At 48.8% G+C, this 26,132-nt stretch overlaps 14 protein-coding genes across 14 annotated transcripts; 10 read left to right on the forward strand and 4 right to left on the reverse strand.

Annotated features, from left to right (window-relative positions):
- N7503_008535 (uncharacterized protein) lies at window positions 1-1,385 on the forward strand (the record flags this gene model as incomplete). The annotated part of the gene is made up of 6 exons (XM_057068082.1): window positions 1-168; window positions 223-332; window positions 378-753; window positions 814-881; window positions 933-989; window positions 1,097-1,385. 6 exons carry the CDS (start codon window positions 1-3, stop codon window positions 1,383-1,385), a joined length of 1,068 nt encoding a protein of 355 aa, XP_056918937.1.
- A 607-nt stretch (window positions 1,386-1,992) lies between these two features.
- N7503_008536 (uncharacterized protein) lies at window positions 1,993-2,853 on the forward strand (the record flags this gene model as incomplete). The annotated part of the gene is made up of 1 exon (XM_057068083.1): window positions 1,993-2,853. The coding sequence occupies one exon, from the start codon at window positions 1,993-1,995 to the stop codon at window positions 2,851-2,853; it is 861 nt and encodes a 286-aa protein (XP_056918938.1).
- A 487-nt stretch (window positions 2,854-3,340) lies between these two features.
- Window positions 3,341-4,945, forward strand: N7503_008537 (MFS transporter; the record flags this gene model as incomplete). Its single annotated transcript, XM_057068084.1, has 3 exons — window positions 3,341-3,531; window positions 3,587-4,374; window positions 4,410-4,945. 3 exons carry the CDS (start codon window positions 3,341-3,343, stop codon window positions 4,943-4,945), a joined length of 1,515 nt encoding a protein of 504 aa, XP_056918939.1.
- Window positions 4,946-5,133: 188 nt separating this feature from the next.
- Window positions 5,134-6,288, forward strand: N7503_008538 (uncharacterized protein; the record flags this gene model as incomplete). Its single annotated transcript, XM_057068085.1, has 4 exons — window positions 5,134-5,346; window positions 5,398-5,457; window positions 5,508-6,046; window positions 6,099-6,288. 4 exons carry the CDS (start codon window positions 5,134-5,136, stop codon window positions 6,286-6,288), a joined length of 1,002 nt encoding a protein of 333 aa, XP_056918940.1.
- A 580-nt stretch (window positions 6,289-6,868) lies between these two features.
- Window positions 6,869-7,909, reverse strand: N7503_008539 (alpha/beta fold hydrolase; the record flags this gene model as incomplete). Its single annotated transcript, XM_057068086.1, has 1 exon — window positions 6,869-7,909. One exon carries the CDS (start codon window positions 7,907-7,909, stop codon window positions 6,869-6,871), a length of 1,041 nt encoding a protein of 346 aa, XP_056918941.1.
- A 1,234-nt stretch (window positions 7,910-9,143) lies between these two features.
- On the forward strand, window positions 9,144-10,537 carry N7503_008540 (uncharacterized protein; the record flags this gene model as incomplete). The annotated part of the gene is made up of 5 exons (XM_057068087.1): window positions 9,144-9,305; window positions 9,366-9,470; window positions 9,574-9,947; window positions 10,015-10,082; window positions 10,152-10,537. 5 exons carry the CDS (start codon window positions 9,144-9,146, stop codon window positions 10,535-10,537), a joined length of 1,095 nt encoding a protein of 364 aa, XP_056918942.1.
- An 834-nt stretch (window positions 10,538-11,371) lies between these two features.
- N7503_008541 (WDR46/Utp7 family protein) lies at window positions 11,372-13,045 on the reverse strand (the record flags this gene model as incomplete). The annotated part of the gene is made up of 2 exons (XM_057068088.1): window positions 11,372-12,343; window positions 12,416-13,045. 2 exons carry the CDS (start codon window positions 13,043-13,045, stop codon window positions 11,372-11,374), a joined length of 1,602 nt encoding a protein of 533 aa, XP_056918943.1.
- A 720-nt stretch (window positions 13,046-13,765) lies between these two features.
- N7503_008542 (uncharacterized protein) lies at window positions 13,766-14,644 on the forward strand (the record flags this gene model as incomplete). The annotated part of the gene is made up of 1 exon (XM_057068089.1): window positions 13,766-14,644. The coding sequence occupies one exon, from the start codon at window positions 13,766-13,768 to the stop codon at window positions 14,642-14,644; it is 879 nt and encodes a 292-aa protein (XP_056918944.1).
- A 447-nt stretch (window positions 14,645-15,091) lies between these two features.
- On the forward strand, window positions 15,092-17,577 carry N7503_008543 (small subunit rRNA maturation protein TSR1; the record flags this gene model as incomplete). The annotated part of the gene is made up of 2 exons (XM_057068090.1): window positions 15,092-15,197; window positions 15,263-17,577. 2 exons carry the CDS (start codon window positions 15,092-15,094, stop codon window positions 17,575-17,577), a joined length of 2,421 nt encoding a protein of 806 aa, XP_056918945.1.
- A 275-nt stretch (window positions 17,578-17,852) lies between these two features.
- On the reverse strand, window positions 17,853-19,346 carry sec17 (alpha-soluble NSF attachment protein SEC17; the record flags this gene model as incomplete). Its single annotated transcript, XM_057068091.1, has 5 exons — window positions 17,853-18,276; window positions 18,331-18,505; window positions 18,574-18,880; window positions 18,957-19,080; window positions 19,176-19,346. The coding sequence occupies 5 exons, from the start codon at window positions 19,344-19,346 to the stop codon at window positions 18,037-18,039; spliced, it is 1,017 nt and encodes a 338-aa protein (XP_056918946.1). The 3' UTR covers window positions 17,853-18,036.
- A 117-nt stretch (window positions 19,347-19,463) lies between these two features.
- Window positions 19,464-20,021, forward strand: N7503_008545 (uncharacterized protein; the record flags this gene model as incomplete). Its single annotated transcript, XM_057068092.1, has 1 exon — window positions 19,464-20,021. One exon carries the CDS (start codon window positions 19,464-19,466, stop codon window positions 20,019-20,021), a length of 558 nt encoding a protein of 185 aa, XP_056918947.1.
- A 310-nt stretch (window positions 20,022-20,331) lies between these two features.
- Window positions 20,332-21,987, reverse strand: N7503_008546 (putative MFS transporter; the record flags this gene model as incomplete). The annotated part of the gene is made up of 2 exons (XM_057068093.1): window positions 20,332-21,607; window positions 21,689-21,987. The coding sequence occupies 2 exons, from the start codon at window positions 21,985-21,987 to the stop codon at window positions 20,332-20,334; spliced, it is 1,575 nt and encodes a 524-aa protein (XP_056918948.1).
- An 859-nt stretch (window positions 21,988-22,846) lies between these two features.
- Window positions 22,847-24,145, forward strand: N7503_008547 (uncharacterized protein; the record flags this gene model as incomplete). The annotated part of the gene is made up of 4 exons (XM_057068094.1): window positions 22,847-23,038; window positions 23,111-23,486; window positions 23,535-23,655; window positions 23,704-24,145. 4 exons carry the CDS (start codon window positions 22,847-22,849, stop codon window positions 24,143-24,145), a joined length of 1,131 nt encoding a protein of 376 aa, XP_056918949.1.
- Window positions 24,146-24,578: 433 nt separating this feature from the next.
- N7503_008548 (uncharacterized protein) lies at window positions 24,579-26,040 on the forward strand (the record flags this gene model as incomplete). The annotated part of the gene is made up of 6 exons (XM_057068095.1): window positions 24,579-24,734; window positions 24,795-24,921; window positions 24,977-25,100; window positions 25,161-25,182; window positions 25,230-25,662; window positions 25,721-26,040. 6 exons carry the CDS (start codon window positions 24,579-24,581, stop codon window positions 26,038-26,040), a joined length of 1,182 nt encoding a protein of 393 aa, XP_056918950.1.
- Between the last annotated feature and the right edge of the window lie 92 nt (window positions 26,041-26,132).

A 26,132-nucleotide genomic window follows, 5' to 3' on the forward strand; every position in this document is an offset into this window, starting at 1 on the left:
ATGTCGACAAACGAGCTATCCATTTCTTTTGTACCTGCGAGCCAGGTACTGACTGCTGCCATAGTCCTGCCGTGCGTGGGTGCCGCGAGCGTTTTCACGCGGATTTATCTTCGATGGTGGCATGAGAGATCAGTCAAGACAGATGATTGGTTGATTGTGGCGGCATTAGTGAGTCTGGATATATCTATACGCTCCAGAGCATTACGCTAACCAGCGCTCAAGGTGTTTGTACTAGGAATGGGCATTGCTCAAATATATGGTACGGGTCCACCTCTTCCCTTTGATTGGTACATCATCTTGCTCAAACATTCTGATGCATTTGTGAACTTAGGGTGCGCTAAACATGCTTTGGGCTATCCAACACCTACGTACTCTAGTAATTCCGCAATGGCGGAGTTGACCGAGCTTTCAGATGCTCAAAGGACAGTGGAACTGGTGGACTGGATCACCTGGGTGTTAATGACCCCAGCTAACGGGCTGATCAAACTCAGCTCAGTCTATCTCTACCGACGCATCTTCGTGACTGGCCAAGAGAAATTGTTTGATATTTTGAGCTGGACATTGATTGTCGTTTGCGCCCTCTGGACGGTAGCCTTCTTCTTCGCGACCATCTTTGGCTGCGGGCGACATTTCGACTATCCGTGGGGGCCGTTGGTGGCGATTAGTAGCTGCAATACCAACATCCGCTTGGAAGGATTAATGATCTCTGATTTGATCACAGATCTTCTTGTCTGGATACTCCCAGTGCCAATGGTTAGACTCGGTTTACCCATTCCAGTTAGAACGTTCCGTAACTGACCTTGTTACTCGCAGATTTGGAGAACGCAGATGAAGGTTGGACGCAAGGTCGCAGCAACAGGGGTCCTGTTGCTCGCTACCATGTAAGTGGCTGTCATCCGCAAATCACAGGCGATTACTTACCACTGGTCTAGATCACTTGCAGCAGCCATCGTTAGACTGATGGTCCAAGAACAAATTACCAATGGTGGGTATGCGGCACATACTGACGTGGATCGTAAGTTTCTCATGTCGATCAAAGGATTCATTCACCCCTCTTCCTGCCGATAGCGTTGCACTAACGTGAGTGCCTACACAGAGACTTTGACAATACTGTTGTATTGGAGTATGCTAGAATCAGGGCTTGCATTAATCGCGTCTTGTTTGCCAACCATGCGACTCCACACGGCCTTGACCTCAGTGGTTTCTGTTATTTCACTTCGATCGTGGTATCCGTCTCAGAAAACGGCCTCATCGTTACCTTATTGGCATGGGGGAGGCCCTCCTGGGAGCTACCAGCGCAAGCAGATGCATTCGGACTCTCTGGACTCCTCATTATATCAGAAGAAGAGTCGATCTTCTCAGTCACTTCCCCTGATTCAACTTGACCTGGTGAGAAGTCAAGAATGGTAGAACGATAGGCGGGTAGAGCCAATGCGCTAGCGATTCCTGTATCTAGTGACTACTCCTTTGCGGTGCTCTCATGCAAGTCTATATTGAATGCGCTTCATACTAGCACATATCGTATTAGCCGGCTGTAGCGGTTTCTCAAAAGGATCTAGATATCGCGCCATCAATTACTCCTCGCAGACCCTGTCTCCGATATCAGATTTGTAGCGGCTAGTCTCAAATTCTCTGTATTTTGACTGGTTTGGGGAGCCCAGTGGAGCTTTAAGTTCCGGACCCCACTGAGTTTCGGTTCTGACCACCTACTCGACTGGGGGCCGTTTCCTAGAGCTTGGCTTGATCCCCGCAGAAGCTTGATCCCCACAGATAAGCCTTACCACGGGCCAGTATTTCTGCGATGACGAATTCAATGACCCCTGTCGATGAAACATAGACAGGGGTTCCTGCAAGCCACTTCTTCCAGAGGGGGCCAAAAAGCAGAATTGGAATCTACTTCCTCTATATATAGAGCTCGAACGGAAGATAGTCTCTTGACCCCTCCCCTGGATCCCTATCCCTCTCTCCCCAGTCTCTGAAAGATCGGACAAGATGCCTGAATCCGAACAGTCATCCGACGCGGCCAACTCGCAAGCCAGTTTCCGTCTCGCAGACGGGTTGGGATATGCTCTTCAGCAGAATCACCGCTCTGTCATTAGGCTAAACTTACAACACTTCCTTTGGCGCCAAGTCTTTGGTTTCCACATCCATCCTTCCGTCCCCCCAATTCTTGAGAAGATCGCCGATGTGGCTTGCGGAACCGCATTATGGCTGATCGACGTTTCCCGGGAATTCCCGCACTTTCAACTGGACGGACTGGATGTTGATTTGACTCAAGCCCCTCACCCAAAATGGCTCCCCTCCAATATCCATCTTCAACCATGGGATATCTTTTCAGATGTGCCAGCAGACCTAGAGGCAAAATATGACCTTGTACATGTCCGACTTCTTGTCCTGGTACTTTCTGGTCTAGACCCCATGCCTGTGTTGCATCATTTGTTTCAGTTGGTTAAGCCAGGTGGTTATCTCCAGTGGGATGAGTTGGATACTGTGAACATGCATATCAAAAAAGTGGACCCATCTATCAGCGCACCTGCATTGCAAGAAATCATGGAGGCATCGCATGCGGGCGGGCGCCATGATTGGATATTGGAACTGCCACGTCTGCTAACCGAGGCAGGGTTTCAAGACGCTAAGATTCATTTTTACGATGACCCCCCTGAATTGATCCGTGCTTTCAATGATCAACATTTGTTGACTATGGAAGAGTTCGCTACCAAGTTGGCAAGCAAGGGCCAGACGGAGGCTGCGACTCGATTTACTCATTTGATTCAGTCTTCTTATCAGGAATGTGTGAATGGCGCGGCTTTATGCTTCCCTCGGGTGGTTATTGTGGCTCGACGGCCTCTTTAATCTTTCATGGCTGATTTCCGGGACTCTTGCTAGTACATACAAGCTTTTGGCCCCATTATTTCCAATCAATGATGGTCCAAAGCCATGAAATTCATTTAATTGCTAGAATCCAGAGTATGAGTAAATCTGCTAGGCCTAAATAATGACCAAAAGGTTGAACTTGAGTCGCTTCATATGGAAAATGCTATCTTTGACGTAGCCGTAGATACAGCCTTCCCTTTTCTTCTTCTTTCCTTTTTTCATTTTTTTTCCCCAAAGATCCCTGCTAATGTAACATGAAGTTCCGAGCCTAGCTTGACCATTCTTTGTTCATTTCACACTAATTTCTGATATGATATGGCCCCATAGAATCAGAGTCCCCACCCCCAGCCGTTCTGGCTATAAGTTTTATCAAATTTTCTGATGGTGAAATTTTTAAAATCTATCCTTTTTTTCTACTTATCACAAACGACCTGGAAGTCTCCAGAATTTAGGCCAAATCGAGGCCATGACCAACAACTTGAAAGATCCAGAGGCCATCACTCTTGCTGCGGAAACCGGCTCAACCCCTCATCTCTTGGTAAAAGAGAAAGACGAGGAGATTGTACCCATCTCTGAGCAATGGGACGACCCGACCACATGGCCTCTGTGGAGAAAATGGTCAATTGTGATATGTGTAGCCCTCATGTACATGCTGGCGTTAGTGAAAACTATTCTTGAATACTTTGACTTCTTCTAATCCATGCCCAAACAGAAATTTTGGAACCATTATAATTGTCCCCGGAGTACCTCTTATTCTTTCAGAGTTCAACGTATCTGGGAGCCTATACCAACCTTTAATAGTCTCCATCTGGGAACTCGGTGAAGGTGTAGGGTCCTTTTTGGTTGGGCCTTTATCAGAAAGATATGGTCGGAAAATTGTCTACCATATCGGGAATGTTATCTTCATTCTCTGCTCTGTTGCGTCAGCTCTGAGCGTCAATGTCTCCATGCTAGTGGCCTTCCGTTTTATCAATGGTATGGCAGTCACCGTTCTCGCTCTTTCGCCAAGTATCATTGGAGACCTCTTCGTCCGTGAAGAAAGAGGTAGAGCGATGGCTGTAGCCATTTCAGTGCCCTTAATCGGGCCTTGTGTCGCCCCGATCGTGGGCGGATACGTGGCGAGCGCCCTCGGATGGCGATGGACTATTTGGTTGATAGCGATTGCGGTGGGATGTGTATCTCTATTCTCTTTACTTGTTTTCAAGGAAACATACAAGCCAAAGATCCAGGGAAAGCAGTCTCAGGGGAGTCAAAACTCTGAACCAGGTAGTCCCTCTGCTCAGGAAATCGTTCACAATGGACCACCACAAGAGACGAAGCTTCAAAGCTTTCTGCGCCCAGTGCGCTTACTCTTCTCTTCGCCAGTCGTTCTAGTGACCTCACTGTTCACATCTCTCGTTTACGGCTTCTCTTATCTCATCCTGACTACTCTGGCGGAGATTATGCAGGAGACGTACGGGTTTAGCTCAGGATCTGCAGGACTGACCTTTCTCGGTCGAGGTAATAAGTTTCTCTACATGATTGATACACCTAAGCTAACGGGTATTGTGGGAAAGCCATTGGTAATCTCATTGGTCTAGGTCTGTACGGCCTTGTCTCTGATCGCTATCTAGAATATCGGCGACGCAAAGCTGGTGATTCAATTCCTGAAGACCGTCTCCCATTAATGATTCTAGGGACCGCTTTATTACCTGTTGGCCTCTTTCTCTACGGCTGGACAGCACATTTCCACATCCAGTGGAGTGTACCTCTGATTGGAACGGGCATTGTGGGGTTCAGCATGTTGTTGACGAAACTGCCAACAGATAATTATCTCGTGGATGCATTTGCACCACAAGGAACATCTGCATCAATATTATCTGCAGATGCCACACTGAAAGCCTTATTTGGAGCGGTTTTCCCGTTGCTTGGTCCGTCTCTATACAGGAATTTGGGACTTGGATGGGGGAACTCACTCTTGGCATTTATTGGATTGGCGTTTCTACCACTTTTTATCATATTGTGGCGGGAGGGCCAGGAGTTAAGAAAGCAAGGATGGGGGTATTTGAAGATCATGATGAAACGAAGATGAATAGCTGATGATGAGGCGTCCGGTGAGAAGACGTCCCCTACAATGCACCGTGACTTTAAACAATCATGTCTAATCAAACTGGGGGCGGGCATGTGTCAAACGCGTCCGTTAAATACACGCACTCCCGCGAGTCCCGCCCCTCGCGATTTCCACTTCCTTTCAACCCTGAGAACTGCCACCCTTCAATCATGTCCCTAACAAGATCACACAGCCGGTGGCCTGGAGGCATCCCCTCCTTCATTCACCGCCACGAGGAACCCGTGGACCCAGAAAATTTTGATGCCGCCTCTCGTGCATGGAGACATTTTGTTCGTGATCAGTGGGTCAAAGGCGACGCCGCGGATCAACAGAAACGAGCCTTAATCGAACGCTGGGCGACAGCAGATCAAGAACTTCGCGACGTATGCCTTTAATTTGGAAGAGTTCTTATTTTTCTATTGACACTTAGATAGAGCTATCAATCTCGAGCACTAGAGGATGAGCCTAGTTTTTTTGAAGGTCCCGAACTTAAAGTATGAAATATCTTCTATTATTTGATTTGCGGCTCTAATCTAGAGTATAGGACCCAGACTTTGCAGGAAATGACGTTCAAAGTTTCTGTATGGTCTATTTATGCACTACTGAATTAACCCCCGAGAAAGAAGCCCTGCTAGCCAAGTGTATCTTAGGTTTATTCCCATGGGAAGAAGGCTGGGAATTTCTCGCAGACGAAATGATAATGTTTCTCCCCTTGGAAGATAATCAAGGGGATGTTCTTGACACGTTCAAGTTCCATCAAAGTGTAGCCCGACCCGACTTTCTTGATATGCACATGGCGCTCGATGGAACCGTACTTTTCAGGGACCGCTATCCCAAGCTCATTATCGATGACCGGACCCTTGAGACCGGACTGGGGCTTTGGGTTGACTTTGCAACGAACGGCATCTACGAGAAGGCCTACCGGGCTCAAATCATGATGGAGGAATTCGGCCACTTTTATCGTGATATCGGTCCGGGAAATCAGATCCCAATCGAGCAGGCGCTGATTTACATCGAGTCACGGTCAATATACCAAGGCCGCGATCGAGATGCAGATCCGAGAGAGATCTTAGAGGACGAGCCGTGAGTCTGCCTGTTCTTGGTTACGAGATGTGGTGTATTAATATGTGCTTAGAGTCGATATGAGACGGCCGCTCGTGGAAATCTACAAAGGGAGTGAAGTCGATCTAGTGGATGACTATGCGCCAGGCTTTCGCGAGGCGGAGGAGCAGGGTAACGGCTTAGCGATCGGATATGGTTTGGAACAGATACTTGCGAATGATGGAAATCCCCTGACTATTATAGATCATAGAAGCGATCATTAGCTAGACTTTACTCATTGCTCCCAACTATTAGGTTTCTTCAATGAACGAATTACCCCTAATGATCAGGTCCAGTATCCAGAATTCCAGATGCGCATCCTCCCATGGCTGTCAAAAACTTCTGCCGGACCCTGGTCAACTGAAGCTGTCGGATAAATTGTCCACAGGTCCTGCCAATTATACCGAGCTTACAGCTCAAGTTGCGCTACGCTCAGACCATACTAGGTAAATTTGGACAAATGAGGGATAGTCACTGAGCATTACTGGGGAATCACCAAGCACGCACTGAGCGCTCGCTGAGCACACACTTGGCATGCCTGAGTGCCCTCATAAAAGCGGCGGCAGCCCAGTTAGGAAAGCCCCTTTCGGCAGACATTATCCTGTCTATATAGGTGCATATACAATATGGAGTCATAATGTAATATAGTATTCTCCTCTTCCTTGAATCAAGTTCTATTAAGTAGTACCACTTTTAGGTCCTCCTGTTACGATGCAAACTTCTCCTGTATGCTGCCTTTTGCCATTTAAATGGGTACTCTGGCGAGAAATGCAGGGCACTGCCATGCTCTCCAGCTGGTACCTATTAATCCAACCAAGAGAAGAGTACTTTGTAAAATTCCTGGGGAGCCTGGAGGAAGGGTGCATGGCCCAGACCAGGAAACATATGGAACGTGCAATTGGGAATCAGGGCTGCGGCGGCAGGTCCAATGACGGAGTAATGGCCCAGAGTTGCAGCCACGGCTGAGGATGACCATGCCTTTCCTAACGCCGTCATATCATTCTCGCCTACCATGAGATAGGTATTTGTCTTCAGTAGAGGAAGCTGGTAGATGATAGGCTGGCTTAATAAGGCGTCGGTGACCAGGGCCATCACATACGAATATTCTCGGCCATAGTCGCCCGCATAGATGTTGGCTAGCATATCAACCCAGGTGTTGTACGCAGGCTTCCAAGTGGCATTGTAGAAATAACTCGCCTCCTCATATGCCTTGAGGGTGGCAAAGGTTTGTACGACTTGGGACTCGTATGTCTCGTCGATGGGCAAATAGGGTACACCCTTAGCTACCCAGTCCTCCAAACCCAATGGGTCAACAAGGAAAAGCTGCTTGATGGTGTCCGCGTACATGAGGCCGTAACGGGCGGCAATCATACCTCCCATGGAATGACCAATGACAGTGACTTCATCGATGCCGAGCGCGGTGAGCAGGCTGTTGATATTCTCTGCCTGCTGTTGGACGTTGTAAGAATACCCTTGGGGCTTGCTCGACTTGCAGAAGCCGATGTCATCGGGCAAGATCACTCGATAGCCTTTGGCAGACAGCTGGCGCGCTGTGTCAGACCAAGTGACGCTGCAGAAGTTACCGCCATGGAGCAGGACTGCGGTTTTGTTCTTGTCGTGATGGCGATCTGCAGGAACGTCCATAAACGCCATCTCTAGGTGCTGGTGCTGGTTATAGAATTTGAAAAGTTTCACCGGCCAAGGGTACGTATAGTTTGACCCGTACAAACCGGCCGGCACATGACCATTGTAGATGGTGCCAATCGGGTCAGGGTCGGATGCGGCGACAAGCGCCGTGCATGACAGCATCGCGGAGAACGCGCTGAAGAGAGAAAGGGCCCTCATTATGTGTGGAAAGTTTGGAAAAGCACCAAAACAAGCTTTTGAATATTTGGTGTGAACGGTGGTCCAGAATGAAAACAGCTGTTCATATTCGTTCGCCCCCCGCAATATGTAATAGTATTTATGTGCCTGACAGGCTGGACCCACATCATAGTAAACGTTCTTAAAGGTGTATCAAAATTACACGGATACCCCTTGCCGTTTCCTTGACCATAACACACTAGTTACCTTGGCAGTAACCTAACCGTACAGTAGATATTGGCCTAAAGTCGTGCAGTTGCATCAGGATTTCAATTAACTAGAGAGGTGCTATTGTGTAGTATCCAAATTAGAAGCCCACAGACAAGCCAATTCAGGTATGCTGCATCTTTATATCTATTTGAATGTTTCTTTTCAGATGTTCTACAAATCCTCTTATGCCGCACTAGCTTAACGCACAGATCGTATCTCCCCTTTTAATCACGCAGCGCATCACTACTTGAACAGTCTTTCTCCATGTAACGGTTACAATCCATTGGTCAATTTTTGGCTAATACTTAGTCACTTCGGTTGAATCCTAGGATGGCTACAGGTGTTTTGGATATAGGTTGCCTTCAAGTATTTCACGTACTACTGTACTGAATATTTAGTGTATAGTAAAGCAGCTCGATTATAGGCAGAAGATAGCTGACAGTAAATTAATATTGCATGTTCTGACATGTACGGCCAGCCAAGTGACTTCACAATGCAACGGAACTCGGCTTGTTTCGTTTTCGCCCCCAACTACTCCGTATTCGGGGGCGTTTAATCAAAGATCCCTGCTAGTGCATGAACGCACTGGGCATCGTTCCAGTTGTAAAGCAATCCCTGACGGGCCAGGCACCACACGAAGGCTTGAGGAGGCGCACGTAGTTCCTCCTCCAACGTCATGCGTCTCCATTTACTATCATATCTCCGACATAACGGGCGAAATTTCCAAATCCTGGAGCTAGTTCAACCAACTCAATTTTAATTTGCGGAATACCATCCGACCGATGCTAACGGCTTTTACGCCTTGGGTATTATGAGTTATTCGCGACTAGCACATGTCATCCTGGTTATCACTGTAATATGCCTTTGCAGGGATGAGACCGGGGGTAGAAGGAAGACAAAAGCTATGTGACTACCGCTAGTATGGTCTCGAGACTGGCATCAATTCTCTTCGTCTTTATGCCCGTCCACGAGACCGTACTATCTAAAGACGGCTTTGTGAAGTGCAATGTCGGGAAACATTCCAGGCCCTAGCAAGGCCTTGGAGATTCAAGTGCCATGCATCGTCTTTTTGGTAGTTACGCCAGCTTTTGTGGCGATCAGGCTATGGTCCCGAATAAAGTCTAAGTCAGGTCTAGGATGGGATGACTGGAGTATTTTGACATCCTGTGTAAGCTCTTCGTTTACTAAATTGAGCTTCATTATGCATATCTGACACTGTTATTAATAGGTGTTTGCAGTCAATGTCATGGCCTTTATGCTGGCATCCTGTGCCTATGGCTTTGGCCAACATATAGCAAATCTCACAGAGCAAAATCGAATAATGACGCTGAAGGTACGTTGAGAACCATCACGGGAATCCTCCAATCCCTTATTTATCCTTCACTCCATTCTTGGCTCGCTCTTTAGACCTGTACATCTAACTTCAACCTTGCCAGCTTTTCTTTGTTAGTCAAGCTTTCTACAAGCTCACTTTGAACATTACCAAGATGTCTATTTTGATGTTATATCTACGCATCTTCATCCAGAGCTGGTTCCGCATTATATGCTTTGTGCTGTTAGCTATCATCGCCTCCTATATGCTCGCGGCATTCTTCGCCTCCGTATTCCAATGCACACCAGTAGCACGAGCTTGGGACAAGACTATTTCAGGGTCATGTATTGACATCACCACCAATTGGTATGCTAACGCTGGTTTCTCCATATCAACCGACATTATTATATTAGCACTACCGATGTATCCGATTTACAATTCTAAGATGATACTCAATCGAAAAATTGCTCTGATGGGAGTGTTTGCCCTCGGCGCCTTGTAAGTCTCTTATGATTCGGTGCCCACACCGATGAGGTCCATCAAAATCTAATCCGAAGCTTCATAGTGTCGCCGTGACAAGTATTATTCGGATGCAGACTCTCGACGCTTCGTCTACCACTTCTGACACTACCTGTAAGTATTTCATTGCACTCTAAGCTTGCCTCTCGGCACTTTCCAGGCACTTACGGAATCTCCCTGCAGATGATATTGCCTCCTCAGTATGGACAATTGTCGAGGAAAATATGGCCATCATCTGTGCCTGCCTTCCAATGATGTGGGCGCCACTTACTAGGCTCTTCCCTTTTATATTCCCATCTTCGCACCGAGGGACAGATACCGGTGGTAGCTCAGACTTTCGAGGCTCAAGGCGCAACACTACCTCGCACTCTCGAAACAACTGGAATCAACTTCGTGCAACCCGTGATGGGGAGAGCAGCATCAGTTTGGACCCGATCAGCGATCTCCCAGCCCGCACTTCGGAGGATAGCACAGGGAATATCCTACCACATAGCCGGGGTGAAGAAGGCATTTATCACGATGGGAAGGGCATTATAAAGGTCCCAGCATATCAAGGTTCTTCACCATGAAATTGCCGTTGGTCTGAACACTGCGCCCCCGGCGGGTCAACTTCTATATAGCATATGATATTAGAGATTACTCACTAAGCCCGACTGTAAGCCCCTAAACGAATAAACGGCATTGAGAACCGGAAAGCCCTACCCGCTATATAAAATTGTATGAGTATAGTGACATACCTGCCCCGCTTGAGGTTCAGCGAATATCTCATGATTTAAATGACTGGATCTTTTTCATTCACTGACTAGTGACAAGCACCACGGCACGCTATAAGTTTATGTCATGGTGCTCTATTGTTCAAAGAAGACACAAAAATGAGCACCTCAGCAAGTACAGACAGTCCACGGGTGCGGTAATGAGGGACGTCAAAAGTTGATAGATGCTGCTTCGGGGATGGACTGGGAGTAGACTGCTGAATAAATGCCTCCGCCCGAGTAATCACCTGGCCTCCGGCTAAAAATTACTCAGTGAGCGTGAGTCTGAAAGCCCTTATAAAAGCGGCGGCAACCAAGATAGCAAATCCCCACCGATCAAAGAAAACCCGGTACATATTGTGACCTATATACCCAAAATGGTTCTATAGGTGCTGTCCAGGTTGACGCTGGCTTGGGCTTTATACTGGGGTCGTTTTCATACGAAGAAATTTGCTTTTTTGGTCCATAAAGTTCTATACATACATATGATTCGTTCCGTCCCAACGCCTGAAATGCAGGGGGTCACCGAATTTCCCATGAGTCCATTTGAAGTACTCATAGAATGCAACGGCTGGGTATCTGGTGGTTGTCCGCGATATAAGATATCTTTCAGCTCGACAACAGATGCAAGAAGCAGCAAAGCAAACACGATCAATCCCTCTTGGCAAAGCGAGCCAAAGCGGGTCCCAAATCGTCGCGCTCTTGCTTGAGCTTCTCCTTCCGGCGCTCGGCATGTTCCTTGCGCAAAGTCTCGGCCTTGACCCGCTTCTCGTCGATAACATTGGTACGACCCTTCTTGCGAAGATACTTCCGCAGCGCACTGTTGCGACCACGACCACGGTTCTTGAGTTTCTCCATATGATCCTCGGGCCGGACGTCGGTGTTCTTCGCCTCCTGAACCTTCTTGTCGTTGATAGTGTCGAGACGACCAATGACATTGGGATCGAGAGAGATCATATCCGGCTGCAACTTGGTGAGCAGCGCGTGCACCTCGGCCTCCTGTCGCTGCTTGACGTTCTCGTAAGGGTTGGCCTCCAGTGAGTCGAAGTTGGGTTCTCCGGCACCGGGAACGAGGATACTGGCGAAACCTTGGTCGTGTCCTACACCGAGGATATCTTCGTATGGGCACCAGCGCAGGTTCTCGATACGCTGGCCATCACCACCCCAGGCCATGTAGGGACTTTGGACCTTGCCCTGGTCTGCTTGCGCGGCATCGAAAAGACCCCGCCATACGCTGGCTTGTGTGCCCCAGCCAACGGCTACGAGGTTGCGGTCACTGATGGACACGGATGCACCAGGCTGGTAGCAGGAGTATGAGTGGACCTCGCGGAACATACGAATATCCCAGATGTTCATTTTCTGGTCTTGGCCTGTGGAGACCATGTAACGACCCAAACGGTCGATGGCCATAGATCGGACAGGTCCACGGTGCACAAGAGCCTTAACAAGGGCGGTTTGAGAGTTGGGGGACCATAAAGTCACAGTTCCGTTCTGGTGTCCGGTGTGGAGAATAGCGTTGGATGGGTTCTGGCAGAGGGCGGTTGGCCTTCCAAGGCGAGTGGGGAGTTCAGCAACCGTCTGACCGGTCGAGGTATCGGTGTATTTGAGGTAGCCGCTGATTTGCTATAGTAGAAAAGAATGTCAGTTTATGCCAACGGAAGAGAAAAATCAGCCTAAAGGCCATGGGAAACTCACAGCACTGGCAAGTAAGAAGTGGTAGGGCAGGAATTCGAGGAAGAGCGGCTCCAAGTGTTTACTCAAACAGTGCAACTCAACACCTTGGTGATCATAGATGTAAACATATTTCTTCTGCGCAACCGCAAAGAACTGGTTGTTGTGCAACCAGCGCGCATCCCGAACAGTCTCGTTCAGATTCAGCTCACAGCCCAGTGTACCGTCACGCCAGTCCATTGTCGCAACATGACCCTTCCGACCCGCCAATAGCAAATTGCGACCGTTTCGGCTGTAATCCATGCGATAGGGGCCAAAGTCATTGAGCCGGAGCTCAAAGCCCTTCTTCGCCGTCTCGATTCCAACGCTTTGCTGGATCTCATCCTGTCGTACTTTGTAGGTCTTTTCGAGTTCGCCCTCGGGCTCGAGGAATCCTGCCTCGTGCTCTAGCAAGATCTCTGCATCCTTCGCCTGCAGGATGGCCTGCTTCTGCTTGGCTTCCTGGGCCTTCAGTGTGGCACGGAGCTTCTTGTCGCGGACATTCTTTGTCGAGGCCGCCTTGCCACGTCCGTAAGTTCTTTCGGCTTCAGCAAATCTCAACTTTGCTGCGCGGTCGTCGGCCGAAACAATGGCCTTGGAGGCTGGATCAGCCATGGTCGCTTTTATTCTGAGTGTTGGTATTGGGAAAAATTCGTGAACTCGTGCTGTTGGTTATCCGTGGCAGAAAAAAAAAATTCCCGCGCTCATGCTGGTGCATGGGAAGGCGGTCCGCCTAAGCGGTGAGCAGTTGGCCCTTCTATACTACGAAAGTAGACCACCATTACCCATCAATTTGAAAATTAAAACCATGAGAAGAATCTGTAAACACCGACCTGAAGTTAATTTTTAACCTCAGAGCTCTATTATGAAAAAAAAAAAAATCGCCCATTGTGGCTGACCTTGCGGGCATTATGGTCTTCCATTCACATCTTAGGAATAGGACATGATAGAGGTCGAACGACGGCGAATGTGCTGACCTTATCACGGAGAAGGATACATTGAGATAGGCTCGAATGTCTCAGAATAAGGTAACTTGGTATATGATTGGTATGGCACAGCTGGCCAACTAGTGGTAAACTTTACGGCAATTGGGAGCAAAACGGTCTCTATGGCGGACGAAGCGTGTGACCTTGATACACGTCCTTAGCCGTCAATATCATCATCCACTTCCCTCTTGTTTCTCCTTGACTGCCTTCCACTCCCCTCTCCTCTTGTTGTGAATATGGACTCTTCAATTTTCCTCTTTCAACCATCACCTTGACTGTCCTTCACCCCTATTCCCTCCGATCAGTTACATTCATTGCTTAACTATCTACCGCTACTTTCCCCATCAACATGGTGCTGGAAAACCTTGATATTGAGCAGGGAGACCTAGATGAAATCCTGAAACATTACAAAGGAGATCTCATGAGTCGGGCTATCACCATTATTTGCCTCGGTAAACTTCAACCGGAAACGCATGAAGGGACCGAACACTTTGTCCTTGGAGACGCTATTCGTTTACTGCCTGCACACTGCCAAGTTCGTGTCGATCCAAGCAGTCCTTCATCTATCCCTGAATATTACCCTAACTTCGCTACTTTGCCAATATGGGGGGAAATTGTGGGACCCCATACGAGCGTTGGAATGGTTCACCAGGACATTCCCATCTCCACGAAGCGCCACAGAAACCATGCATTAGAGGACCCCCTCGATATGATACCTGTCGGTACTGAAATGTACATTCGCCCTCGGGTGACCAAGCCATTCTTTGACTTCTTTGCCGAGGGGTTTGCCTTTAACCCAGACAACATCAGGCGGGATAATTTTCACATCAACCCAAGATACGCTGATCCCAAGGTTCTGAAAGAAACCGCCCTCATGCTACTACAGGAACGCAAAGCACTTTTCGACAAGCGTGCAGAGAATGAATGGACCGAGCACATGCGTGATTGGAGGTGTAAGCGCCGTCAGTGGGAATTGACTCTTCTCGAAAATGAATGGATACACAAAGAACAAAGCATGATCCTGCCCCTGGGATTCGGTATCGACAACCTTGTTGATGCCCGCCGACACATCGAGATCGAGAACGCCAAGGAACGTGCAGGTCTGATTTCACCCTTCGAGATTGGACTGCGTGACAAGGAGAGGACTCAGCCCTATGACGAGGTCATTAAGGAAATGGCTGAACTTGATTCAGCTATAAAGCAGCTTGAGGAGATGCTGAAGAATTGACGCAGATTTGTCTTGTAGGGCAAGCAAGCGTAATGTTTTGCTGCGTCGACAATGATGATTCCTTCGGGACTCCACCAACCCTAGTTATTAAGGTAGCAAATATTTTTCTCTTCTAGTGCCTCTCCATCCTTACTTTGTAGGGTCATCTATTTGAGGAAATAATGGATAACACGGATTGGATTAAATAGTCCATCCGTCTAAGAAAGATAGAAATTATCCTGGTGGATTCTGTATAGATGTTGCGATTCGCGAATCAATTTTCGCTGTCACGGTCCTCGCTTACATAAACTCTCCACTATCCACTATCGAATTTTTGTTATCGCGATTTTTTTTTCTTGTCTAAGTGCACGTTCACCTTGATATACTTCTCAAATAATTCCGAAGAGATTCATCTCCCTCTTCAATCTGGAATCCCTCCCGTATCGTTTTAAAGGGTCCAGTGCCAATATGGCGCCCACCCAGGTGCACCACCACCGCTCCACTACCAAGAGCGCCAACAAGCCTTTCAAGACCAAGCATGCGTCTAAGGGTGCTCTGAAGGAGCAGGCAAAAGGTACGGAAATACTGAAGGCAACTTAGAAGTTGTATCCTCATATCAGAAAGCTAACACCCATCCAGGCAAAGTTGAGGTGGAGCGGGGCACTCGCAAAACCCCCCACCAACAGTTGAAGTCGAAACTCGATCGCCGCAACACAGCCCGCCAAAGACAAGCATTGAAGCACCAGGAGAAGGCCCAAGCAAACAGCATCTTCACCGGTCAAAACGGTGCTCCCCGCCATGTCGCCGTCGTCCCGCTGTCCACCGACATCGATATCGCTTCCGTTATCAGCTCATTGAACGAGAGTGTCGATGTTTCCACCGAGGTTTCCGCTGACAGCATTACCCGTGTGCGAATTGATCGATTCCGCCAGAGCCTACTTTACGTCCCTTCCAAATACGACCTTTTGAGTGCTCTGGATGTGTGCCGCATGGCCGACTTTGTGATCCTGGTCATGTCCCCCGAGGTGGAAGTGGAGGAGGAGGGCGAGCTCTTGTTGCGCTCCATCGAGAGCCAGGGTATTTCCAATGTCATGACTGTTGTTCAGGGCCTCGATAAGGTCAACCCACCCAAGAGGCGCCCGCAGGTGGCTTCTTCATTGAAGTCTTACATCAACCACTTCTTCCCCGCCGTTGAGAAGGTCATGTCACTGGATTCGCGACAGGAATGCTCCAATGCCATTCGTTCTCTTTGCACTGCTACCCCGAAGGGTATCCGCTGGCGTGATGAGCGCAGCTGGATGTTCATTGAGAATGTTCAGTGGCCGGATGTCGATACTGAGGTGGTCGACGACGTTGTCATCACCGGTGTCGTCCGTGGAAAGGGCTTGAAGGCCGACCGTATTACTCACATCCCTGGTTGGGGTGATTTCCAGATTGCCTCAATCACTGCGGCTCCTCTGGCTTCTACCAAGAACAAGAGAGACGATTCTATGAATGTCGACACCAACGAAACCACCCAAATCCTGGATTCCCCTACCGCCGACCAGGATGATATGGCCATTGTGGCCCCAGAGGAGATTGAGATGGAGGACGACGATATGGCCTCCATTGCTGAGACCGAGCGCAAGGGTGTCTTGCTCGACGACCACCACTACTTCTCCGATGACGATTCTCACATTCCCTCGAAGCCCACGCGATTGCCCAAGGGTACTTCCGAGTACCAGTCTGCTTGGTATCTTGCGGACGTTTCCGACTCTGGATCCGACATTGATGATGGCGAAGAGGATGAGGACATGGATTTGGACACAGGTGGCGCACCCGAGGATGGCATTTTCCCCGATCACGCCGACGCCATGACCGAGGGTGGACCCTCCGAGTACCCTCAGTCAGAGATGTTCCTTGACCCATCCCCGGAGGACGAGTCACAACAACTTGCAGACTACCGCGCCAGCCGACGCGACGAGGCTCAGGAGGACCTCGAGTTCCCTGACGAGATCGAACTCCACCCCAACGTCCTGGCCAGAGAGCGCCTGGCCCGCTTCCGTGGTCTGAAGAACCTCAAGATCAGCCCTTGGGAGACGTCCGAAGATCGTCCTTTCGAGCCCGAGGACTGGCGCAGACTCTTGCAGTTTGGCGACTACAAGGGCACCAAGAACCGTATTCTGCGGGAGACTCTCATCGGCGGTGTCAACCCCGGTGTCCGTGTGGATGTCCACCTTCGCGCTGTGCCATCTCACCTCCGCAACAAGCCCCAGCCCGTCTCGCTCTTCTCACTGCTGCGTCATGAGCACAAGCACACTGTGGTCAACATCAACATGACCTTGAGCGGAAGACTCGAGGAGCCCATCAAGGCTAAGGAGGAGCTTATCGTCCAATGTGGTCCCCGCCGTATGGTTGTGAACCCCATTTTCTCGTCCGCGGACAACACTCCCAACAACGTGCACAAGTCCGACCGTTTCATGCACCCCGGCCGCAGTGCCATCGCCACCTGGATCGGACCCATGACGTGGGGTGCCGTCCCGGTGCTTGTCTTCAAGGCCCAGCCGGCCGAGGAAGACCCCGAGGTCCTCGACTCCGCAGACGACACCGACAAGCAGGAGCCTCTGTCCCTGGACCGCCTCGAGCTCATTGCTACCGGCACAGTCATCCCACCCGACCCAGCACGTGTTGTTGCCAAGCGCGCTATCCTTGCTGGTCATCCTTACAAGATTCACAAGAACGTCGTCACTGTCCGCTACATGTTCTTCAACTCCGAGGATGTTGCCTGGTTCAAGGCTCTCCAGCTCTGGACCCGTCGTGGACGCAGCGGATACATCAAGGAGAGTCTCGGTACGCACGGTTACTTCAAGGCCACCTTCGACGCCAAGATCAACCCGCAAGACTCCGTTGGTATCAGTCTGTACAAGCGTGTTTTCCCTCGCAAGGCCCGCGCTTTGGAACAGGTTTGTGCGTAAATATGCAATTATTTTCTTGGCGTATAAGATGGATGTGATTTGTGATTTCAAGTACATGAGTTGATGAAAGCTGGTTTCCTGTTGGAAATCCAGCCAGGAACTAGTGTCATGATAGACCCCAAAAGTAGATAGGCTTGAGACATTTCATAATGAATTACGATTTTTCCTTGCATTCTCTTTTCTTTTACTGTAGACATCCCTCCCATTACTTCGAAGTATATGATGAAATGGTAGAAATATCGTCTAAACGTTCATTTCAAATGCACTATCTACTTCAGAGCGCAAATCCAGAATTATGTCGACTCGACATCACTGCAAGGCCTTTGTTCATTTCCAAGCCAGACAAATGAGAACTAATGAGAGGCAAGAAACAGCACCAAAGGGAAATCTCATGTAAAAATTCCTGACTCAACGAAGGCGGGGGAATCAGAATCAATAACAAAATTAAAGCAATCAAATTTAGGAGAAGTCTTCCTCTTCCTCCTCGATATTGCTCTTGATGCGCAAAAGCAAGGTTGTCTTCCACTTGTCCAATTTGCTGAGCTGATCGAACGAAAACAGTTTATCCGCAAACATGTCCTGGTCTTTCGCCTCAATAGCTTGGAGCAGGTCCACAAGGAGCTGGTGCTCACGCTCTGAGACGAAGGCGGGGTTAAGTTCACGGTAGGATTCGAAGGCGCGGTTAGTTTCGACGAGGTCCTGTGAGACTGATTAGCAAGGTTGGCGAGGGAGAGGTTTAAGCATTGTACGTACATTGGTAGCAAGGTGACAAATTCCTGCCTTCAAGAGGTAGTCTTTCACCGACCACTTCATGAGATGGTTGTTCATGGATTGCCGGGCAATACGTTCGTAGTACTTGATGGATGTGTAGTAATCGCCTTCCAAAGCAGCGAGGTCTGCAACCTTGAGGAAGTGCTTGTTTGCGAGACTAAATTATGTCAGGAAGCGTTAGTCATATGGCCTTAAACATCATCGTCACAACGAGCAGGGACTTACGCCTCAGCATTGTCACTCTCAAACCACTCCGCGGCCTTCTCATATGCCTCCAGCGCCTTCTTCATATCTCCCAGCTCGACCTCATAAACCTCAGCCAGGTACTGCTGCTGTGTAGCCGCACGACGCAAGTTACCCTTTAGTACGTAGTGTTGGATAGCACTGGAAAGCACACGGACCGCATCCTCCGGGTCAGACTTGCGGTAGACCTTAAAGGCTTCCTGGAGAGTATTGGCAGCATCGTCGGGTTCGTTAAGGTTCTGAGTCTGAATAGAGGCAGCACGCTCGAAAGCTTGTCCAGCTTCCTTATCTATTGAAAACAAGTGACCGTTAGCGACCAGCACAAGGTGAACAGCCCACGAGATGACGATGCGGGGGCGACTCACTCAGCTTCTGTACCCGAAAAGCATTTCCAGCCTGGGTATACAGATCGGCAGCAGCTTCGTATTTCTCAGTTCGTCCTCCAAACCAGCTAAAGCCACCCGAGGCGCCAGAGAGGGCTTTGTCGGCCTAGATACCGAGTGATAGACAAGGTCAGTTATCGGGTTTCGTCATTGCCTAGCTAGGTGGGAAGGGGGCGACAAGAAGGGGGTGGAAGAGCTCACTTTCTGTAGAAGAACTCTTGGATCTTGAGCCATGGTGATCTTGGGAAGAATATTTCTATTCCGCCTTGATTTGATATGGATTGGGGTTGTTTGACAAAAGTGTTGTGGTTGGAGTACAATCGGTTTATCGCATGAAGCGTCGATCGGGACACCCACCGCCTTTGCCCGCATTCTGTATTCAACATTCACCACGTTCCACTGAGTGCTTCTCTCCAAGACAGACTAGATTTATGTCTTTTGGAGTTGAGGAGATTTACGAAATATTCATTTCAGATTTCACGTCTGAAGATGGCGTTCCTCCGCGTAGGCTCGCGACTCTCCCAGTCCCTTCGAAACAACACAAACTTTCTCCGCAGCTACTCCTCCCAAACAGCTCAGCTTGAATCAATCCTTGCCAAACCAAGCTGGTCTGTACGATCATTACTCCCCGATGAAAGCTCGGAGCCATCTACACCATCAATCACGCCGAAAAAACTCCATCACCTCCTTCGGCTATCAGCCCTACCACAACCGGCGAGCGCAGAAGAAGAGCAATCCATGTTGCGAACATTGGAGTCACAAATTCATTTCGTGAAAGAAATGCAGACTGTTGATACTACAGGTGTGGAGCCCTTACGCAGCATCCGAGACGAAACTGCCGCTGCTACACAGGAGACAGCTATCGGGCTTGACCAGCTCCGTGATGCACTGGCCAAGGAGGAGGTTAGTGGGCGGAGGAGGAGGATCCAGCGCATCCAGGGCGAGAGGGAAACTCAACCGGACGGATCGACTTGGGATGGCGATGCGCTTGGATACGCATCCAAAACGAAGGGGAAGTACTTTGTTGTTGAGACAGGCAGCAGCTGAGGCCTTGCGTTTTTGAATGTATAAAACCATGTACTATACCTATACCCATGCCAGCAGCAATTCCTGCTTTTTATTCGAATCATTCTGAAGCAACGATAATCATGAACTTGAAGTTCTATACATTGACATGTCTGAATATGCACCTATCTAGACATATGTTCATATCCTTATACGAGAAAAGAAATATAATCATGTATGTATTCATAGAACCATCTAGTTATGCATCATAAATTTCCATGACAATCATTGAACCGTCTAAGGACGCATCATAATTTCCATATCACCATCATCATTCGTGGCCCATCACAAATCAGTAATTCTTGAAAATCATTTTGCCCTGCCATTGCCTCAGCCGCTTCCCATAAGCCTGCAAGAACGCGATCAAAAACAGTGACGCAACTGTGATGCCAGCTTGAATACCTAACGCTCTGGCAGGTCCAAGTCGATTCACCCAGTCGATCTGAACAAATGTCGCCATGAATCCCGCCCAGTTGCGACTCGCCGTAACCCATGCACCGACCTCTCCTGAGCCCTCAGGGTAGGCGTCAAGCAGATAGGAATTGATGGCAGTAGTGACGATCATGAAACCGACACATTGCATTGCAGCAACTACGGCAATCACCATGTAGTGCCATTGGTTCTCAAAGGCGAGTCCGAGTAGCACCAGACTCAAAGCGCAGAGTAAAGTCGCCGGATATGCTAGAAGTAGTCGGGCTTCTGGATGAATACGGCCGTCGTGTCTTTTGGCGTAGTGTTGTGCAACTGCATCATGGATAAAGTGGCCAATGAGCCAGCCTACAAGTACACCGACTATGCCGAAGAAATAGAAATAGCCTTGATGGGTTAGTATGATCTGATACCACATGTGTGAGGTTGGGTATTTACCGATGTCTTCAAGTGAGAAACCATACTTGTTGCTCAGCCAAATGCTAATAGTCGTGTTCACTCCGACAACCCAGGCGGAATTGAAGAAGTAGTAGATCAAGATTGTCAGCACCGGTATTTTGGTAATAGCTACCACTGGGATCAACATGCACCCAATAAAGCTTTTGTGTCGCGAAATTCGGGCCTCTCCAACGCCGGATAGACGAGAGAGATAAGAACCACGAGAATCAGGCGGCGCCTTTCGATCAAACAGCGTCTCGTCAAGGAAGAAGACAAGAATCAAACTAATGCCCGAGAGGATCGTGCATACCCAGAAGGCCCATCGCCAGCTCACTGTCGTAACAATGAATGCGGTAATCAAGGGACCAAGGTATGGACTGCCGACGATCGAAAATTCGACATAGTTGATGACCTGCGGATGCTGATGAAAGAAGTACAAATCTTTGATCCACATTAGCGCACCTCCCTGACCGACACTGCAAAAAAAGCCATTGATGATACGGGCAGCGAGGTAAGAGTGGAAACTGGTGGCGGCAGCAGACCATGCACACGTTCCGAGCATAAGAGATTGAAAGACCAGCAGAACTGGCCAACGACCAAAGTAGCTCGTAAGTGGAACGACAAATAAGCCACAAGCACCAATCGTAAAAAGGTTTCCTACAACGGCTTTCTGAACAGTCGCCTGAGTGAGACCCCATTGCCTGCATGTTATTAGCCAGAAATCTGCAAGGGACTATATACCCTGGGGTATGGTTTGTATGGTAAGTTATGTCTCAACTTACATCGACTGCGGCAGAACAGTGATAATAGCAGACCCACCCGTGTAGTCGGCCAACAGAGCGATAAAAGCAATGACAGCCACGATCCATCGTTTCTTGCCTTCAGACCAGTTCAGCGGGTCATTGTAGGAATCCAACGGCTGCGGGATGAGAACAAAACGGCCATCGGAGCTGGTCTTCAGTCTGGCTGCATTGTTTGCATAATGACTGGGATCAACCACGTAACCCTCCAGAGCCTCAGTTTCTTCATCGACGCCAAGACTTTCAAAGGGCTTTTCGTACGTGGTGGTGGGGGGAGACATTCTGAAAAGAGTAATGAGAGGATCAAAGATACGAAGGCCAAAAGACTGGCAAAATCAAAAGCAAAGATGATCGAAATCGGAAGGAGGGTGTGGTTGACATGAGGTTGTACACGCAAGGAAGATTAATTTAGTGTTGAGAACTCACCTCACTTGACCATGTTTACGGGTGAGGACGTGTTGGACAGGTGAATTTGGAACTCCCCTGCTTGTTGACCTTTTCGACTCCAAAGCCAAATTTTTCTCGCCGCGTTTCCAGATCTATCATAAAGTAAATTCCAGTGTCCCGTGGGTATGGTACCATTCTACGGACGGTTGCAGTCCTTATTAATTCTAGGGGTTGAACAGGTAAATCATTGAGCAACCTGCTTTAACTACGTCCTACGCCACATATGCTCATGGCTGAGTGGCTATCAAAGTGCTAACGGCGTGTGATATGTCTCAATTCTCAGTAAGGAGCCGAAGCTCGGTACTTTTGCACTAATGAATATTCACAAGACACGAAAGATGAAACAATAAATAAGAGCATCCATGGATGTAGTATGTTGGTATGCAAGTTTAAGTAAGTGATGACCCGAGTCCGACTGCAACCAGGTAAGTTGAAACCCCGGTGAATCTGACCAACACCTAGGATCAACACGCATAGTGGATGTAGATCGGGTGATCGTCCAGTAATTAAGTTTCGAGTGGATCCCCCTGCATCGGCTTGGGCTGATAAGAAATTCACATTGTAACACGAGTTTTGGTCAGGATTGTGGCGAGGAATGTTTGGAAATCAGATTATATGTAAACTGCTCTATACCCCCGACACCGGTATGCTTGGCTTTTTAAATCCTCCCAGGCCGTTTTCCCCTATCAAACCATGACGGATGGCTTGTCCATATCCGATGGAGGAAAAGGTCCGGTGGTCTTGGGTGTAACTTGGGCGGAAATGGGATTGGCTTTCGTTCTGATTATTCTTCGTGCTAAAACGGCCTCGGTTTGTCCATCGCGACAGCTGTCGTCAGGTTTATACGGTTTACGATGGGATTTTGTGTGGGTGATTATTGCCTTTGTATGAAATCTTTCTTATCACCATCTCTCTTGCTTGTTGTCGTGGTTTTGATCCTGACTATTGTTATGATAGACGGTTGCTCTAGCTGCCCAGACTACCATGACTGTGAGCGTCCGTTACGGACTCGGCACTCACCAGACCCTGCTTGCACCCGACAGGATTGTCCAAACAAACCTTTGGAGCTGGATTGGTCAAGTCATTGCCATTCTGGATTTAGTTATTGCGCGCATCGCAGTGATCGCTTTCTTACTCACCATACAAAACGGCACTAGAAGCAAGGGCAGGTACCTTCTTTACGCCGTGGGGGCAACGCAAGCCATTATCAATGTGATCGAGGTTGGCTTGATCTTCAAGCAATGCACCCCGACAGCAAAGCTATGGAATAATAACCTACCAGGAACTTGCGATGGGATAGTGATATGTTCTCAGGTGGGATTTGCTCAAGGGAGTATGTGAACTATATCCACTTTGATGATCTCGATACTAACATCCCCAGGCATTGGAGCCTTTTCTGACTTCTTCTTGGCCGGATACCCGGTCTATGTCATTGGAAGGCTTCAGGTGATGAAACTATCGACAAAGATCGGCCTTTGTCTAATCATGGGAGGTGGACTAATGTAAGCGTCCTGGCCCAAACTCAGCATAACCCGCTAACACAGCGACAGAGCAGGAATTGCTGGTATCAACAAAACCATCGCGATCGCCTCAATAACTAAAGTTGAAGACTTGACTTACGCCATCTACAAACTAAATACCTGGGTCTTGACCGAAATGTGGTTCATAATTATTTTCGGCTCCATCCCAACGCTCCGTCTGTTCTTTATCAAATTCACCCAAGATCTGAAGAGCGCCACTGGATTTTCGTCGCGAAGCTCCGGAAAGCGATCCAATGGGGAGGGCTATATCAGCGATAGAGAACCACGCCAGTCGTGGGTGGAAATGAACGACCGAACACCAGGGTCGTGGAATCCACATGCCACCGCCATTACCTGTGCGACCCATGATAGCGATGAAGCTCAGCGGAGGGAAGAAACCGAGCAAAGTGACCAGCAAATATTGGTTACAAAGGACACAGTTGTCTCTGAGGAATATCAAGTGAAACAATGAAGTCTGTTGGAGATTCAATCGATCTGTATACTATCAGAACACTCAAACGCATCACGACTACACCTGAAGGCCTCCAAAATGAATAATGAATCACTTAATCGAGGAAGTTGATCCTTAAGGTCTCCTAGAGAGTTCAACAGAGCAGTCTGTTATACCATGACGCCCCTTGGTAAAGTGTAGTAAAATTTAAGGCACATGGAAATTCCACAAATCCGGAGTAAGCACTTGGACCATGTGAGAGGTTGCAACGCGACTTTTGCCATTTGAGGCTAATCCACGTAGTACCGTCTCCTTGCATGGCGGGGGTGTTCGGCAACGTGCATGATTGCCTCTTTCCAGCCGACGATCAGAACAAACACAACAACACCGTTTCACTTTGCACTCAAATAAACCCACACATATCCAATTCCAGATTGACACACGTCCATCCACCATGTCTGTATCAGAGGCCCTCTCGAAGGTCCAAAAGCTTGTCTCTGAGGAGGCATCGGGAAACAAAGATGCCCACGCGGACCTTCTCAAGGCAATCCGGGAGCTGCAGCTTGCCGCGGAGACGCCATTAGAGACTACCTCTCGAGTGAACTTTCAGGTGAGCACAAGCAAAATCGCATGATATGATAACGCCTGATATCTAATTCTTCTCTGACAGATTCTGCAAAACATTTCTATCAGAGTCGCTATTGAGCATCAATTTCTTCATATCCTTGTTGAACATGATAAGCCCGTTTCCGCTGCGAAATTGGCCATTGAGACGGGGGCGGATCTTTTATTGATCGGTCAGTAATACTTAGCCTATGGCACTGGGCCAGAGATTGTTGACAAGATGAACAGTCCGAGTAATGCGCATGTTAACGGCCATTGGTTTCTGCGATGAAGTTGGATACCAACTGTATTCTGCTAACGACAAGACGCGCTTCAAAATCCTTCCAGGATCAATCGCAGCCGAAAAGCACCAGTAAGTGGCTTTTTTCAACAGGCCTGTCGGTTATTGTGTGTGCGACTAATATTCAGATAGCTTCGATCTCGATTTCGGCATGGTAAATACCCTCAACCTGAGTCAAAAACTACTTCTAATTGAGTACAGGGTGGGCGACTGGTAGATTACATGCGCGGACCTGGGATTCAACAGTTCGCCGACGAACCCGGTGCCATCACACTGTTCAACTATGCCCACGGTACCGATGTCATCTTCGGTCTGCTGGAGCGAAACCCAGAGCAGAAAAAAGCCTTTGATGATTACATGGCCGCCCGTCGGGTGGATGACATGCCACAGTGGTTCGAGATCTTCCCAGCAGCAGACAAAATAGGCCAGCTTCGGGAGGATCCAAGTGCAGCTTTGATGGTTGATGTGGGTGGAGGTCCTGGACAAGAACTGGCAAGATTCAAGGAGCGGTACCCCCACCTTCCGGGTCGATTTGTCCTTCAAGATCTTCCAATTACGTTGAACCGTATTGAAAAGCTGCCAGATGGCATTGAGGCCATGAAGTATGACTTTTTTACTCCGCAGCCTGTCAAAGGTATGTATATGGTTCCGGAAATGTGGACTCGGATTGTGCTTACGTTGGATTTCGCTAGGCTCTCGTCTGTACTTCCTGCGAGATGTACTGCACAACTGGTCGGATGCGAAGAGCGCCCAGATTCTATCTCGAATTGTTGAAGCCATGGATCCGGAGTACTCTACTCTGATTATCGATGACTACGTTCTACCTGATACCGGGGCTGAACTCCGAGCTGCGGAAATGGATATTCTCATGTGGCTTCACACAGCTGGACTGGAAAGAACAGTCTCACAGTGGAACGGCCTGTTCGATACAGTGGGCCTGGAGCTTGTGAGCATCTGGAGCTCTCCCCGTGGAAATGAGTCTGTGTTGGAAACACGGGTTCGGCGGAAGTAGCCGTTCCATATTGAGGATAGGACACGCGACCCGCCCCCGCAGAGCCGCAGGGTCTCGAGTTCACCGTTCATGAGGCCCCGATCTGACCAAAT

The sequence above is a fragment of the Penicillium pulvis genome, assembly GCF_028828015.1.
Source record: "Penicillium pulvis strain IBT 33274 chromosome Unknown contig_7_segment1_segment0, whole genome shotgun sequence".
Taxonomy (NCBI): Eukaryota; Fungi; Ascomycota; class Eurotiomycetes; order Eurotiales; family Aspergillaceae; genus Penicillium; species Penicillium pulvis.